This window comes from Acinonyx jubatus, chromosome E3 (genome assembly GCF_027475565.1).
Source record: "Acinonyx jubatus isolate Ajub_Pintada_27869175 chromosome E3, VMU_Ajub_asm_v1.0, whole genome shotgun sequence".
Classification (NCBI taxonomy): Eukaryota; Metazoa; Chordata; class Mammalia; order Carnivora; family Felidae; genus Acinonyx; species Acinonyx jubatus.
In genome coordinates, this window is record NC_069398.1 from 27625154 (window position 1) to 27642459 (window position 17306).

The 17306-nt window shown below is 54.7% G+C and overlaps 1 protein-coding gene across 9 annotated transcripts in view; it reads right to left on the reverse strand.

The window, feature by feature from the left end:
• CUX1 (cut like homeobox 1) overlaps positions 1-17306 on the reverse strand; it is a 375851-nt gene that overhangs the window by 54811 nt on the left and 303734 nt on the right. For 5 of the 9 annotated variants that reach the window (XM_053213808.1, XM_053213805.1, XM_053213804.1 and 2 more), the window contains 5 exons: positions 16665-16730; positions 15207-15308; positions 11832-12661; positions 9736-9901; positions 9186-9242 (listed from right to left, as the gene is read on the reverse strand). The exons of the other annotated variants lie outside the window; for them this stretch is intronic. In XM_053213808.1, the coding sequence (XP_053069783.1) occupies positions 9186-9242; positions 9736-9901; positions 11832-12661; positions 15207-15308; positions 16665-16730 (1221 nt within the window). The remainder of the gene's footprint in view (positions 1-9185; positions 9243-9735; positions 9902-11831; positions 12662-15206; positions 15309-16664; positions 16731-17306) is intronic. 9 annotated transcript variants of the gene reach the window in all.

Here is a 17306-nt window from a genome sequence, read left to right on the forward strand (position 1 = left end):
GCTCACCCGTGCCGACGGTCGGTCACCCCTATATCCCGGCAGGGTGGCCGCGTTCCACGCCGCTCGGCCCCAGATGGCAGGGGTGACAGAACCTGCAGCCTTTACTCTGGAAGCTCAGGATTTGGGGTCAACTTTACAGGATGGTAGACGGGCAGGCCGCTCCCAAAGACCGACGGCATTTCCGAGAAGCCGGGAGTCTGGAGAGCTGCACGCAGCTTCCCCTGCAGCGGACCCTGGCTGCCGGCTTCCACCCAGTGATGTTCGCGCCTGACGAGCTCCACCCCAGGAGCGAGCGGCTGGGCTGCTTTCCTGTTTGAAAGCGGGAGGCCTGACGTTCTGTGTGTGCACATGTATCATTCACGTATACGCGGGGCAACATGTAACGCAAGTGTAGCAGCAGAAGTAAATGTTCCAACGGCGGCCCCTGTTCTTTTTATTTCCTTTTAAACAGAGTTTGAATCTTTTTTAAGTTTATGTATTTTGAGAGAGAGAGAGAGAGAGAGAGAGAGAATGAGTGGGGGAGGGGCAGAGAGAGAGAGAGAGAGAGAGAGAGAGAGAGAGAGAGAATATCCCAAGCAGGCTCCACACTGTCGGCGCAGAGCCCAAATGCGGGGCTTGAACCGTGAGATCGGGGTCCGAGCCAGTATCAAAAGTCGGTCGCTGAACCGAATGAGCCACCCAGGTGCCCCCAGCGGGCCCGGTTCTGAAAGGCTTTTGTACCCAAAGTCATTTAAAGCTCCCAACAGCCTGGGAGACAGGTCCCGTATTTGCCCCATCTTACAGAAGAAGAATCTGAGACAGAGAAGTCGGGGCACTTGCCCAAGGCCGCACCGTCGCTCGGCGGCAGAGGCCGGACGAGCCCTCGGCAGTCAGCTGAGCCCGCTGCGCACACGGCCGCTGACACGCACTCAAGGCTGGTCACTGCAGGGCAGTTGCTTAGGTTTTGCTGTTGAAATCAATGGAAATATTTCTCACCAGTGACTGGTTAAATAAGATACCGTATATCCAGATATGGGACTTCCCTATAGCTGTAAAAAGAGAAGATTCTTTGCATACTGGGCTAACAAGTACCTGCTAACATATTGCTGCTTGAGGAAAGCAAGACACGGCACCTGGATGCCTGCAGGCTTCCTTCTGTGCAGAACAGTATCTAGTTACAGGGACCGTCTGCAGGAAACGGGATAGGACGGTCTCCGGGGAGGGCGGCTGGAAGACGGGGGTTTTGGGAGGGTGGGCAACTCATTATTTTTCTCAATTAAATGTTTACTTATTTTTTTTTGAAACATTTTGTTTTTAAATTATTTTTAACGTTCATCTATCTTTGAGAGACAGAGAGAGAGCACGAGCACGGGAGGAGCAGAGAGAGAGGGAGACACGGAATCCCAAGCAGGCTCCAGGCTCTGAGCTGTCAGCACAGAACCCAACACGGGGCTCGAACCCACGAACCACGAGATCATGACCTGAGCCAAAGTCCGAAGCTCAACCGACTGAGCCACCCAGGTGCCCCAATGTTTACTTATTTCTCAGACAGAGCGTGTGTGAGCACAGGAGAAGCAGAGAGAGTGACGTGGGGCCTGAACTCAAGAACCATGAGAGCACGACCAGAGCCGAAGTCAGACGCTTCACCAGCGGAGATCAACTCATTTTTAAAAAAGGGGTGTAAACTCTTTGAAAGCTTGCATTTTATAATCATGGTGTACACTTCATTTATTCAAGAAAACCCCACAAGTCATAATTTTTTAACAAAGTCAAATCTCTTACCCTGAGTTGCTCTCTCTCTGTCTCTTTTTTGGAGAGGTAATGGTGGCAAATCCCACTCTAGGAACAGAGACTTTGGGGGCTGATTTACAAAGGAGCAGTCTTTCCCAGGAACGGTGAGGCTGATGTCTGCTGCCTGAGAGCGAACCCCATGCGGGGCCTGCAGGTACAGTGTGCTCCGGGTGAAGGCAGGCGGGGCCGGGCCTCCACTCTCCCCCTGCCCTCCTACGTTAACATTGCAGTGGGGGCTGCTTCCGGGTCACATGGCCAGACCCCCGTGGTGAATTCCCACAAAGCGGCGAGTGCACACGCACTAGGGGGAGCTGACAATAAGTCCCATTTCGAGGGGGCTCAAGAGAGGGCCCCCTCCTGTCCTGTGGCGTGGCCGAGGCCCCTCCTGCGTTTGCTGTGCCTGGCCTGCATCTCATCATTCTTGAAGGGTTAGCTCTAGAATGCCCAAACCCCTTGTCACCTGAGCTCAGCTGAGATAAGGCTGACAATTTTTGAAAGACATTAATTAGAAGGCAATTCACAGAGCACAGTTTCCTAGACCGTCTGGACTGGCACAGGGGATATCTCGCTCTTGGCAGAGCAAGTTACTCCACTGCACCCAAGGTGAGGAAGGAACTTTCTAGGCCCTGGTGGGACATTCCCTAAGCCCCGCCTCAGCTGAGGGCCCCAGGCCTGGTGGCTCTGGGGCATGTGCTCCTCGGGCTCACAGCCTCCTCAGCCTACCCTGTTTGAACAAGGCCCTTCCCCATACGGGGCCAAATGACCTTTGGGCTTTGGGCCATCATCGTCCACCTCCTCTCCCTCTCTGCCTCTGAGCCCCCTAAGCCTATCCTGTAGCCCTGGACAATGTCTTCTTGAACTGTTCCCCCCTCCCCCGCCTGCGCATATTCAGCCACTGCTAATGCCATCTCAGTGCCCTGCATACTGGAGGCTATGCCGCTGGCCGAGTGTCAACCCCTCACCTGCCCCTCCCACGGTCCAGCGGCGGGAAGTTCTTTCCTGCTTATTTCCTGGCTCCCTGTGGTCCAGCGGCTCAGCTCTGAGGTCAGGAGTTTCTTCCCTCCATCCTCTGATCTCTTTGGACGGGGTGGGTGAGAACTCAGGAGGGCTGTGCCACCGATCACGGGCCTCAGCCCCCCTCCTCTCAAGAAAGAGCCACTGGGGGCGGGTAGGGGTGAGGAGAAGCACTTTGGTAGGAGAGGCAGCAGGTACACATCGCAGGCCCAACACCACCAGGGAAGGGGCGGGGCAGGTCGCCAAGGTCCCCCTGAAAGAGCACGGAGCCTCCCTTCTGTCCCACCGTCCACACTTTTCTCCTCCTCCTCCTCGTTCTTCTTCTTCTTTTTTTAAGTTTATTTATTTTGAGAGACAGAGAGAGTGAGTAGGTGAGGGGCAGAGAGAGAGGGGGAGAGAGAGAGAGAATCCCAAGCAGGCCCTGCACTGTCCGCAAAAGGAGCCGGATGCGGAGCTCGAACTCACGAACCGTGAGATCATGACCTGAGACACAGCCAAGAGTTGGATGTTTAACTGACTGAGCCCCCCAGGCGCCTGCACACTTTTCTTCTTACCACACAAGCCTCAAGGCAGCACAGCCAACGGTAGACTACACACAGGAAAGACCAAACGCTCCCAGGATCTACTCTCCTACTGTTGTTTTAAAAGGAAAACAAACCAAAAAAAAGCCCTCTGCGTCAGGGGCTTCTCACCCTTTTCAAAGGTTCTGCACATGTCATGTGCTTCCCTGTCTATGAACTTTGTACCTGCAATATTCTCCTCCCTGACCCCTTAGCCCTTTACGGCCCAGTCCCTCTGTGGAGCTCCCTCAGCGTCGCGGGGCCTGCACCCACACATACCGACAATAGGAAGGCAGGCTGTGTCTGAATCCAGAAACCCGTCTTTTCTGACCTTAGAACAGTTATTCCTTTATCACGGCGTTCTTGATATAACAAAGCATCCGAACGCAGGTTGCAACCAAGAAAGAAAGGCACACATGGCACACTGAGTTCTCCTGGCCACACTGCGTCGATGAGTGGGTGCACAAGGCCGAGCCCTGAGCCAAATGATCAGCAGCGGCCTACCCTCTGCTCAGGGAAGGGCACTCTCTAGTTCATAGGTGGCTTTCCAGAATCCTCTTTTGTTTTCGATCTGTTCTCTGCGGCCAGGTATAAATCAGTTATATACAAATCTTTTCAGGGGTTAGAAAAATTCTTCTTAGAGAGAACCGACAGTTACGATCACTGATTTATTTCGATGGAAGAGAAAGAAAAAAAAATCAAATCAAATCTAGTCTAAGGCACTAAACTGAGGCACTAAAACTGACAAGTTTTAGATACTGCCATGGAATTTTCTGGCAGTCCCTATTAACAAGCTATCCAAATGCCTGCCCGAGAATCCCACTGCTGAGTTCAAAGCACTAAAACCCCGGACAGATTTTCCTGGTCATCTCATGGGCACCAAGCAAGAGTCATTCTGCGTATTACACAGGAATGTTGGCCCGTCCCTAACTGGGGGCTGTGGCCACGGGTCTCTCCTGGGTGTGTGAGGCCACCCACGTTCAAGACACTGTGGCAGCTGTCTCCTCGGGAGGCAGCTGCTGCTCTGCTGACTGACAACAGTCAGCCATGGGATTCTCCACGGGTGTAGAGGACCCGGAACCCACAGCTCCTGACTCACATGCTGGGAAAAAACTGGATGTTGCAGAATTAATCCGAGGAGACTGGGGCATGCTTTGGCTTATGCGGTTTGCAATAATCCATCTGAAGGGTGGTGTGGAAGCTTATTAACTGCAGTAACAGAATGCTTTCGTGTTCAAAAGTTACGCTCTGTAATGTAATGACTAACATCGCATCCAGGAAAATCTGTTCCTTTCCCTTTTTTTTCCCTCCCCCTTTTAGATCGTCTCTTGTCTCCTTCCTTCCCTTGGGGCAAAGAGATTAATCACACCAAGGAACTGTGAATATAAAATGAGCTGTAGGGAACGAAAGTGGAAAAAAAAAAAAACAACACAAAAAACCCCAGCGGTTTACCAGATCGTATCTGCCTACCGATCTATGTACCTACCTACCTACCTACCTACACACGTGCCCTCACACAAACCCCTTCCGTGCATCTTGAGGTTTTCTTCCTTTTAAAAGAAAGCCTGCTACCTGATCAGCAAGGACTGGAGGCCACACTCAGGGGAAACAACCCTTACAGGGCCCCTCCCTTCATCCGTAAGTGCTTTCTTTTGCTTCCCCAGAGCATGGCGATCGCTAAGCAGCGAGGTCAGCTGATGCCTGGTACCTGGGACGGAAGACCGACAACAGGAAGAAGCAGAGAACCAATCCCCAAAGGACTATCGCCCAATAAGTTTGCCGTATTAGGTCAAACACGACCCCGTGCAGAACCACCGGCTCACCTCCCCCAAGGCACTGGGAACTCCGAAAGAAGCCAACTCAAAATGTTTGTAGGGAACTAGACTGCCTGGAAACCTCAACGAGTACCTGATCGGAAGTTCTGGCCTTTAAAAACCTATCTATCTATCTACCTATCTATCTATTAAAAGTTAACTCATGTGATCAACATGGGACCCTCTGCTCGCTCTATCTATCTATTTATCTATCTATCTATCTATCTATTAAAAGTTAACTCATGTGATCAACATGGGACCCTCTGCTCGCTCTATCTATCTATCTATTAAAAGTTAACTCATGTGATCAACACGGGACCCTCTGCTCGCTCTATCTATCTATTAAAAGTTAACTCATGTGATCAACACGGGACCCTCTGCTCGCTCTATCTATCTATCTATCTATCTATCTATCTATCTATTAAAAGTTAACTCATGTGATCAACACGGGACCCTCTGCTCGCTCTATCTATCTATCTATCTATCTACCTATCTATTAAAAGTTAACTCATGTGATCAACACGGGACCCTCTGCTCGCTCTATCTATCTATCTATCTATCTATCTATCTATCTACCTACCTATCTATTAAAAGTTAACTCATGTGATCAACACGGGACCCTCTGCTCGCTCTATCTATCTATCTATCTATCTATCTATCTATCTATCTATCTATTAAAAGTTAACTCATGTGATCAACACGGGACCCTCTGCTCGCTCTATCTATCTATCTATTAAAAGTTAACTCATGTGATCAACACGGGACCCTCTGCTCTCCTAACTCTTCGTCAAGGCCCCAACAGCTTCCAAGAAAAAGCGCAGACCGCCAGCAGAAAATGGCATTGACCCTCCTGACTGCCCGAGGCCATCACCCCAATGCTCAGATCATCAAAGGAACATTCAGGAACGGTTCCGTTCAAGAAGAGGAAGGGGCGATGTAATGAAAAGTTCGGTCTCTCTCTCTCTCTCTCTCTCTCTCTCTCCTCGTAAAGCTTATCAGCAAGCTTGACGTGCAGATCATTAAGGAAAACGGAGACCCCGAGGGGCAGCAGCGCCTGGCACAGAGAGGCAGGCAGGGAGCCTTTAGTGAGGCAAGCAGACTCCTGTGTCAGCAGCTTGCTGTTCAGATGAGTGAGGCCACTTCACTCCCGGGCATCTTATCGCCATGGTAACTGAGCACAGAGTCCTGCGCTGGGCCCACGCATTCTCTGCCGGGCAACTGTAGTCTCTCACTGCTGGGCCGTGGACAGAAGGCCGGGCTTCCAAAGCCCTTCCACACCCGGGAGGCTACTGTGGCCACTAGGCCGGCCCAGGGCCCGGGCTGCTCAGACGCGGAGTGTTTCTCCCCAGCATCCAGGAACCAACCAACCTAGGCTTGGAATTACCTTCCCACAGCCATCTGTTTCTACCATGCTGAGCCACCTCTGGCACGGGCCTCATGGAGTCACTGCCAAGGACAGCACCTTTCTGGGCCTGGGGGCCTTGGGGAAGGATTCCGTGGTAGCCGCGGTGAGAACAGAGAACTCGAATCCTGGGGAAATCCTGGAACCGGAGGCTTTGCTAACGTGCCTCTGGGGCAGCACGGCTTCACTGGAGGCTTCCTCACAGACGCTCATTTTCTACTCTGTCGAGGAAGATTCTGGCGTCCCCTCTGGGCATCCATCCCAATGATACAGCGATACTCATCATTACAAAATAATTCTCTTTTTCAAATCTAAATCCCACAAAGTGAAAAGCTCTGCTACTTTGACTTTTAGAAATACTCCTGAAAAGAGACCACTGGTAGTAAAGAACTTTCACGCGAGAAAAACTACCACCCACAATCTTGCCGCAGTGATCATCTTTCTTTGAACGTTGACGAGCGCTTTTTCTCGTCTTTGCGATCCAGAGAAACGTTTTTGCTTAGCGACTGTCATATTAAAAAATTTGTACTTTCCTACAATGTAGGAAATATTTTTCCGTCTTTTCCCCCACAATCCCCACAATGAGTGTTTCTACTGACAACTTCCCTATGGCTGACTGCCCATGGGTGCGATGGGCAAGCGGTCTATAACCCGTCGTCTCCCGTTTTGCCGGGATGACACAGGGAGAGGCCCGCCTGCCACCTCTTCACAGAAACTGCTGGAAAGTTCTTTGGTGCTCATTTTGATCCAGAGGCTCCCTGCCTCCGCCAATCTGCAGACTCTCCAAGAGTCTTACACATCGCTTTATTTTATAAAGTAATTTGACATCTTATTACAGATACCACTTACGTCCCTCTGAGGGGCCCAGCGTGGTTTCCCTATGTCGGAAATGTGACAACGGACCTTCCAGCACAAGAGCAAATACCTGCCATACGATAAAGAGCGAGAGGCCATTCTTCAAGGATGTGTTCGCACATGGAGAAGATTTTGGCACCGATCATGACTGACTAGGAGCTGCGGGAGAGCTCCTGTTTTCTTTAGGAACAAGTGATTTAAAAAAAAATTTTTTTTAATGTTTTTGAGAGAGAGAGAGAGAGAGAGAGAGAGAGAGAGAGAGAGAGAATGAACACGGGAAGAAGAGAGAGAGGGAGACACAGAATCTGAAGCAGGCTCCAGGCTCTGAGCTGTCAGCACAGAGCCAGACACGGGGCTTGAACTCATGAACCCTGAGATCACGACCTGAGCCGAAGGCAGAGGCTTAACCGACTAAGCCACCCAGGAGCCCCAGGAACAAGTGATTTTGATCTAAAATACGTTCGTCACGATCTGCCAAGTGCAGTCCTAACTCTGTTGGGCGGCAAATACTCTTGGAGAGTTTAAGGGGAGGCCAACTTTCCGCTGGGGCAAGAGGCGAGGCGAATTTTCCATGCAAATGTCTGTGAAGCTCTGGCACAAACAAGTCTGTGCATTATTTGCCCTGATGTATCTGGGACGCGAGCCGGTGCTCCGTTAAGTTCTCTGGGACTCGCTACTTCAGCTGACCTACCCAGACATGAGGGGGGGAAGGAAGTACATGTGGTCCCTCTTCAGGTGGACAAACCACTCCATTCAGAGGTCCGGCCAAGAAGACCAACGATTTGGGTAAGACACCGACTTCCACCCCCCGTTGTGGTCAAAATCAAAGGGAAGCACCCAAAATGCAAACTCAACCAGGCCCTTTGCGGCCGACGCCCCGCTCGGGGTGCATCTGTGTGCGGGTTCGGTGTCTCTCGGGCCGCTGCCCAGCTGCTCCGTGTGCTACGCGCGTTTTCCCTCATAAAACTTGCAGCAGGCTGGCGGGCTTCGTGCCCCTCCCTTAGCTCTGAGTTTTCAATGAATCGATGGGACATGGAGGCTAATCCGTGTGTTTAGAAAAATAAAAGCAAACAGAGGAGCAGCTCAAGACGCTGGCTGTTCCCAGAAGCCGGGCAAGCAAGGCTCCGAGCTCACGGAAGCACAGGGTGGACGTGTGACGACGGCCAGGAGCACGGTGCCGCCGCAAGGGGTCCGCAGAGCAGAAACACCGGCTCAAAGGCCCCGGGGCTCCACATGCCAACCGGAAGGCGCCAGGTGTCTCGGCCGGCCGGCACTGCAGGCCTTCCTCCCTCCACCCACCTCTAGGCTGGATTCCCACCCTCAGCCCGTGCTGGCTTCCTTCGTCCCCATCCTTCTTGCTTGAAGGTGGCCCCAAGGTCTTCTGGATGGACTCAACTTCTGCCTGCCCATGACCCTGCCGGGAGAGGTCCAGTTCCCTCCTGTTAGAATGGAGGCGCCCGCGAGTGCAGAATCTATCTCTGACTTGGACCTCAGCCCCCGGTCCCGAGCACCTAGAAGCCACAGGCCGATGAAAGAATTTGGTGGCGAGCAGGAAAATGCCGGAGGAAACCCTCACGTAGCTGCTAACTCTCCCTGTGTCCATTAGAAACCAGGACCACGAGGAATCCAGTGTGCCAGCCGCATATGGTGTTTTCGGCTCACCGAATCCAGAACCAGGGATCCTCGGAGACCCCCCGCTACAGACCAGAGGACAGGGAAACGTAGAGGGAGGGAAGTATTCCACACAAAACAACAGAAATCGCTAGTTACCTGAACTCACGCAGCCCTGCTGCTGGGGGTCCTGTAGTGACGTCACAGAATGGAGGACTGAATAAGACAAAGGGTTACAATTAAATGAGGAAACAAACCCCAGGGGTTTAAAACTTCCTAACACACCGAGCATAGCAGAGCGTAGACGGCATAAAGTTCCCAAAGGTCCCGCTCCTTACAGGGGGGCCAGAACTCGGGGTCCACGCAGGCAGAAGCTGGAGCCCGTTGTATCTTTCACCTCTGTGTCTCTGGCTGATTTCCTTTCCTGATTCCCTGATTTAGCTACTTGACTTTTACCTATATTTATGTACAAACAGCATTTTCCTAATTAGTAACTCATTTTCTGCTGCTTATAAAATTAGCTAGGCACAGCTTTCTGTCTCCGAAAAACTAAAGTCAGTCCCATGGCAACAGGTTGTGGAGGAAGGGGACAGTTCTCCGCCCCCCAGGCGCCGGCCAACAGTCCAGGGCGCGGTTGGTGGCCTCACCACCCCCTGCATACATTTCCCTTCCCCCCATCTGCAGGAGCCCAGGGAGGGGCTGCCCTTACCTGGCCCTTGCTGTTGCCCTTGGACAGGCAGGACACCCTGGCCCAGCTCGCCGTTCAGCCAGAGCTGCATCCGGATGAAGGGTTCTCGGCCTTTCTGGGTCAGCTTGCTCCAAGGCTTCGGCCGGGACAGCATGTCGCTGACACTGCCCTGGGACAGGCCCAGTACCTGGTGGGGCAACCAAAGACATGCATCGGTGCCCAGGATTTAGTGTGAGGCCACCAAATGCTTTAGTGATGCACACATGGCCACGGAGAGGTGGGGACGGACGACACCCAAGCGAGGGCTTCAGGGGCTGAGCGCGGAACCCCTGCCCGGTGGATGGCGCCAGCCTGGGGTTGGGGCATCAGCTTGTCACAGGCCCCGGTGGGCGGAGGCCCTGGCTTGGGGAGCCCTAGTTCAGTCACAGCTTTCTACTCCCAGGGAGAGGAGCAGTGGGAGGAGGAGGGGAGGGGATCTCGCCCAGGGCCTCCATCCTGCCAAGGCCTCGGGGGTGGCGTCCCGACAGCCCGAGGAGGAAGCGCTGAAAGCTTGCTCTTTGCCCGGAGGTGCCAGGAAAGGCTGAGGTGCCGGGGCCAAGGACCCCTTTAGTGGCCAGAGCGGCGGGGGCCGGCGGGGTGCGGGAGGCCGGTCTTCTTTGTGGCGCTGGGCCGGGCTGGCGCCGAGAAAGGTTTGCTCTCTCTGACCGCATCCTGCTCGGCAGTGGGGGCCCAGAGGTGAGCCGGCGGCGATGGGGGCGCCAGCCTGGGAGTGAAACTCACTGCAGACAACCGACAAATTGCACGTACATGCCCGAGTTTTCTTAACGCTCACATATGGCCATACATATGTATGGGCACAAACACCCCCCACAGGACACAGATGCAGCCCAGAGATATTTAGGGGCTGCGTTCGATCACTCTTGTGAAAAGTTCTCAAGTTCCAGAATAAACTGCACTCACGGGCCAAACAAGTTCAACGCTATTAAGTCTCTGCTAAATTTAAGGCATGAGCACAAATGTCTATTTAAATGTTCTCAAATGATATTTTTACAACACTGAACTAGAAATTTCAAGGGACTTGAAATTCTCATCCTCACTTCTATCCGCCCCATCACCTTTTGTAAAATCAGGACAAAGAAATCACAATCAGATATTGTAAGGATCCACCGCACGGTTCGGCGCAAACGCTGAGCGGAAGGCAGGACAATGCAGGGCAGGGAGGGCAGGGAGGGCCGGGAGGCGGGAGGGGAGACCCCCGCATGGGGGTTCCTCAGAGGCCACTGTCGACCCCACCACATACCCCTCGGGAAGGCTGCCTTTCAGGGGAGTGGAGCACTTCTTATGCTCAGTAATGACTTAATCTGAAACAACGCTGGGGTATTATGTTTACCTTCTTTTTTACAGGCCTGGTAAATCCCCATTATCGAGAAACTGTTACCGGGAAGTGCCTGGCACAGAAAGGGTCTGGGGGCTCATTCAGAAATCACTGACTTTCGTGAGCCAGGGAGGGAAGGGGTGGAAGCAGGGGCTTTGCGGGCATGGCAGTTGTGCCCGGGGCCACCTCTAGCTGTGTATCCTGGGCAGGTCAGTTCACCGATCTGGCCGACAGGACCCGGGAAAATGCTGAATTGGGAGACAGGTACGATTATGCCTATCACATGACATAAGCTTCTCCTGTCACATGCATCTTCCTTCTCTAGGTCTCTCTATGGGATCAGAGCTTTTTTTGGCCAAAAAAGCCTGCAGAGTTGTGTCTGGGCCACCCTGGGCAGAGAGACGGGACTTGAACTCAGGCACCGGCCGGCTGGGGGCATGTAGTTTCAACTTTCCTGAGCTGCACTTTCCTTATCTGTCAAACGGCGACTGTCCACACCCTCACGTGTCACTGGGAGCCTAAAGGAGCATGGGGGGTGACACGGCCTAGCCCAGAGTCTCGCCCCAGGTGGGGCGAACAGTGGAACATTCATCGGCCGGCCTCTCCGGAAGTCTGGGAGTGGATAAATCTTTCTGCCCCGTGGCTCACTGAATGGGGTGACGGCCACGTCCTCCAGACAGATGCTGCCAGAGAGCAGCGAAAAGAGATGAGAAGGCCCAGGCCCCCGAGTCCACCCCCTTACCTTCTCCCCGAAGATCCTTTGGCAGATGCCGTTCTTGGCCAGCTTCTCTTTCACCTGCCGGGTGAGCTCGATGGTGTCCACCTCCTGGTACATGTAGATCTCGTACTGCTCCGGGGTCAGCGGAGGGACCGAGGGCTTGGCGGGCTTGGACATGGGCACGATCGGGGAGGAGGGCAGGGGGCTGTTCTGGGGCGTCTCGCTGCGGCTGGCTCCGGTCAGGCTCAGCTCCGAGCTCTGGGAGTACGGCGACTCGGCACTGGGCCACTCCTTCCAGTACTCTGACGACGAGGGTCCCTGGAGCTGGCCGCGCTCCGCCCGCGGCTGGCCGCCACCGCCCTTCTCCTTCGTGCTGCTGGCTTCTTCCAGCTTGGTGTCCTCGGGAGGAACGGCGCTCTTCCTCTCCGGCTGGACGGTGCTCCACCAGTGGTCCTTCCACACGCCGCTGCGGCCCAGCTCGTTCTTCACGTGTCTCAGGACGCCCTGTGCAGACTCGGCCGCTCCCTGGAGGTCCAGCCCGGGCGCGTCCTGGGACTCTTTTTTGAGGGCCGGGGGGTTGGGCAGAGCGGAGGCGCTGGCGTCGGGGGCGGACGGGGGCTTCTTCAGGGAGAGGGCGAGCGGAGGGTAGCTGGACACGGACGACATGGGCGAGGAGGGTATCAACTTGGGGGTCAGGATGGCGATGTCGGCCTGGGACAGTGGCGCTGGCTTTAAGGCGGGGTCGAGGGCGGCCTGCTGGGCCTCCATTTCGCGGCGGGCCTGCTGCAGGATGGAGCGGATGGCGTCGTCCGAGCTCCCGCTGCTGGATGCGGAAGAAGGCTGGGCCGGCTCTGCTGCACGGAGCAAACACGGAGGTGAGATGGCGGCGGGGCCGTCCCCAGCGGGTGGGAACATGCTGCTTTCCCTCCGCTCCGGTCTAACCTGCCCCGCCCACAACGCGCGGATTAGCCGGGAGACCCGAGCTGCTCTGCCCTGCCATCGTTTCCTCCGTCAGCGAACCACGCGTGCGTCTGTCCGGGCAGGGACGGACAGACTAACATCACCGCTCCGAGACCGCTGGCCTCTATTCCGCACCATCTGAAAGGGTTCATTATCCTGGGGTGTCACGGGGGCGGGGGGGAAGCGGGCCAACACCCGGGGACGTGCCGTCATCCCTGGTGATTTTTTTTTTTTTTTTTAATCCTTGATGATTTGTAAGCAGTATTTTTGTGCGCTAAATTCCAAAATTGTAGTGGTTTCGTCAAACTTCAGAAACCTAATTTCTGTTAACGGTTGTGGTGTGAGACCAGAGTCTCCAGTGATAAATGGCCGCGTCTGGGTTGGCTCACATTTATTTTCCTCTGGGCAGGGGACGGTGGTGTGGCCAGCAATAGAGGGCCCCAGGATGGTGGCGGGGGACAGCGGGTAGGCCCTGGTCCAGAACCGGGGGCCACGACCTTGGGGGGGATCGCGGGGCACTGCTAGGCCTCAGGATTTCCGTCGGCAAGTTTGGGATGGGTACTGGTCTAGATCAAGGGCTCCTGACTAGGGCTGTGCCCCAGAACCTCCCATTGGGCTTGTTAAAACGCACATGCCCAGGCCCCAGCCCTGAAGTGTCTGACTGAGTAGGCAGGTGGGGGCCTGGACCAGCACCGCATTAAAAAAAAATTTTTTTTTTAAAGTTTATGTATTTCGAGAGAGACAGAGCGAGTGGGAAGGGACACAGAGAGAAAATCCCAAGCAGGCTCCTCACTGTCAGCACAGAGCCCAATGTGGGGCTCGAACTCATGAACTGTGAGATCATGACCTGAGCTGAAACCAAGAGTTGGACACTCGACCAACTGAGCCCCCCAGGCGCCCCAGCACCCAGCGCTCCCAGATGACTGTGGAGCAAGGCCCTGGCTGAGAAGCACGGAACTGAACCCCGCCCCCACACCTGCTCTAACTCTAAGACACCTTCGCGTCTGGGGGAAGGAATCACAATAAGCTGGCTCCTTACCCACGTTAATGGGGCCGAAAAATGCTTCAGATACCAGAGACAACCTTTTAGGCCTCTCGGGGACTTGGTTTCACTGGGTGGACAGAAGGCCCTCCTCCTCTAGCGCACACGACCGGGGGCAGGCAGGCACAACTGCGGCTCGCGGAAGGGGGCAGGGCATGGCTCGAGCCACCCCTCAAAGTGGGCCTTTCCGCTCTCAATTTAGGGCTATCTCCCCCTGCAGGGGGGCCCGGCCAAGCTTCTCGGCTGTTCAGCCACCCAGACGAGGGGCCGGCTTAAACGTCCACTCTGGTCTTGAGAGTAGGAGCCGCACCAAAGGGAAGGTCCACCACGGTCAGGCTTGAGGCCTCACAGGCCAGTCCCCCACCCACCGCTCTGGGGTCCCTGCAAGGAGGCAGAGGGGAAAGTGCCGGGACAGGAGCTGAGGGACGAGGATTTGCATCTAGGACCTGCCATTTAATGTACCTGGGCATACCGTTCTCCCTCGGAGCCCGAGTTTGCTAATCACGCATAGCAGGGTAACAAAATCCGTCTTCCGGGGCGGTGGTGAGGACTCGGTTTGAGTAGGATGGGGGGTGGGTAAAGACGCCAAGCCCAGGCCTGGTTCCCAGAAGGGAGCCCCGAGCTCACCTCTGAATACGTCATGTGGGAATGGGGTGGCCTGGGGAGAAGGCCCAGTGGTCAGGGGAGTGACCGGGTGGCGGCCCGTCCTCAGCTGCCATGGCTGCCCGTGGCCAGGCCTGGTGGGAGCCCAGTGGCCAGGTCTGCGGTGGAAGGGCTCTGCAGAGCAGGGGTTTCATGGGGACGGGGCGGGTGTGTGTCCATACGTTGAACCCCAGAGCGAGAGAACTCAGGCACTCAGTCTCCTCTCCGGCAGAGGGTCTGAGCTGAATCTACAGCACCGTGTGCCTCTCAATTCCAACTCAGCGGGGGCGCGGGAGCTCCGAGGGCCGGTTCCTGAGGCCGACCTCCTGCACTCAGACACCCCTCCCCAGCCGCGTTCATCCCATGAAGGAGCTTAGGATTTATTTTCTGGCCGCTCTTTTTCAGTGTTTAGTCAAGTATGTATCCAAATAACGAAGCCTGGATGGCATTTAAAGAAGGAAATCTGATACCAACTACTTGTTCACTTGTTTAAGTCAAGGAGGGTCTAGGCCGAAGGTACGTTCTTGAGTCAAGTGCTAGGAAATGACATTATAAAAAGAGCGGTCACTAGTGGCAACATTCAGATCACACAGACCTGTTTCCGTCCGTGCTTGCCCAAATGCCTGAAAACATACACTGTTGTTTTTGGTTTCGTTTTTTTTTTTTTTTTTTTAAGATTAATTACTGCTAACCAGAACCCTTAGGACAATTCTTCTGAGTTTGGAAGGCAGTGGTCAAAAAAGTGGAATCCGTACCGGTTTTCTGCACCTGCAGCTCTCTTTTGGCTTGTTCCAGGATGGACTTGATTGCTTCATCGGACCCGGTCTCGGAGGCTCGGATCCGGGTCGTGATGTTACCTGCAGGGAGAAGCCATACCAATGACATCAAGCCCACCCGTGGAACAACAACCAAAAAATCAGTGCTGCACGAAGATGTCATTCTGATCAATAGCTCCCGAGTTGAGGCCGGTGACGGTTACGGAGGCAGGCGTGGCCTCCCCTTTACCCGTATCTGCTGTGCGTGCAACTTCACAGCAGGTACTGCGGCCCCGCGCAGGAAGGGCTCCTGCTGAATCTCCCTGGTGTTATCTGGCCAGCGGGACAAGCTCTCACGTTTAGCCAAACTGGACGGCACCCGTGGGCTGGGGCCAGGGAGAGCACGTCACTTAATCCGGCACAAAAACAGATGAGGGATTAAAAGGCAGTGGTGCCCGTGAGCCCTTTAAACGCAGCCTCAACGGCTGTCTTGGCCTGGGACTACGCTTGAGGTTCTGTGCACCTGTGGGACGCCGGGATCACAAAGAGCAGAGATGGGAGAGGAGGGGGCAGGGCTGAGGCTGATCGCCTATCGGTCATTTGCACGTACAAGGTGAAGAGGGTGAAGATTTAACATTTAGGCTCTATCATCCCATGCTGGGTCTTAAAAATTCGTGAACGAGGACAGAAGCCTGCAGAGATTCCCTCCAGGGCAAGAATTCCGTCTCTGGGTCACAGGGGGACGCTCTGCAGAGTAGCCACGTGCACAGAGGCACCGAAGCTACTGCGGCGGGGGGTGGGGGCGGGGGCGGGGGGGAGCTGGCCCCAGTTCTTTCTGGAAGCCTTCCGCGTATTTTCATCCTCCACTTCCCTGCTACGTAAGGCCACCGCCGCACCAAACCACTGCCAGACAAGCACACCGCTGGGGCGCGGCCCCTGTGAAGATGCAGCGCCCAGGAGCACAGTGGGGGTTGGCTCGCCAGGGCCCAGAGGAAAGCCGATAATGACACTGGGGATCTGTCCACTCTGTAGCACCTTTAACGTATTTCAGAGTTAAAAGGAAGTACGAGGAAGCAGCAGTATCTCATTGCCTCGGTCACCTGATTTTTCTCAGAGCGAAAGTCGTTAGCTCTTGGCTGCTTCTGAGAAAACGGGGAAAGGTGTAATTTGCACCTGAGCGGGGGCTGGGCTGGTCCGGGGTGGGGGTGGGGATGGGGGCTGGTTCTTAGCGGTGCTTCCCCGCCTCACCTCTTGCGCACCCAGTAGGGTGCGGGCAGCTGGGGAGGAAGGGACCGTGCGCACTTGAACCCGTGCTTTGTTTTATACTTACTAGCTGTTTTTCCATCAGGTTCCAGGCCAGAATCACACTGCACAGTTTTAACCCAAATGCACAGCTAAGGACATGCTGCTTCCTAGGTTTTTACTAACTGCAAAGAAAAACACCTGCCTGCGACATACCTTCAGACCCATTTCTTCGTTTCGGTACTTCCTGAAATAGTCTGTTCAGGCTCTGGCCTGGATTCTCTGTTGAAAAACAAGTGTGGTAAGAACAAAACAATCAGGGGGACGGTGGCGTTGACGCTATGGGCTGTGTGACATGATGTCTGAGCCTCCTGTCACTACAGAAAGGGCTCAGGGCTTCCTGTACACCTCGGGAGGTACTAGAAACTTTTGAGAGGCCCTTCCCTGGCTGGCCAGCCCGCAGAGGCCAAGGCCCTGCTGTGCAAGATCAGACAGACCTAAGGAGTGGCCCACGGCACCGAAGCCGTGAGGGTCAAAGGGAGGGGGCACCGCCTGCCGCCGAGCGCGTCGCCCACCAGCCCCCGGCACAAAGCTCACATTAATCATCCAAAGACAGTCAATTTCAGTTAACATCGCCACAGAAAGCTCAACGTGCCCTGTGCAAATCGACGCTCCTGGAAGCGTCTCCCTTCCCTGTTTGCTGCGTCTCCAGTGTGTCTGGTAAGACTACCCTTCTCTACCACTGCTGGTCGAGCGGAATGATCCCATCGTTCGGGAGGGAAGGGGATTCTTTCAATCAGGGATAGGAGTGGCTGTCAGATTTGTGGAGGGTGGGGGAGGAAGGCGGTTTTCATAGAG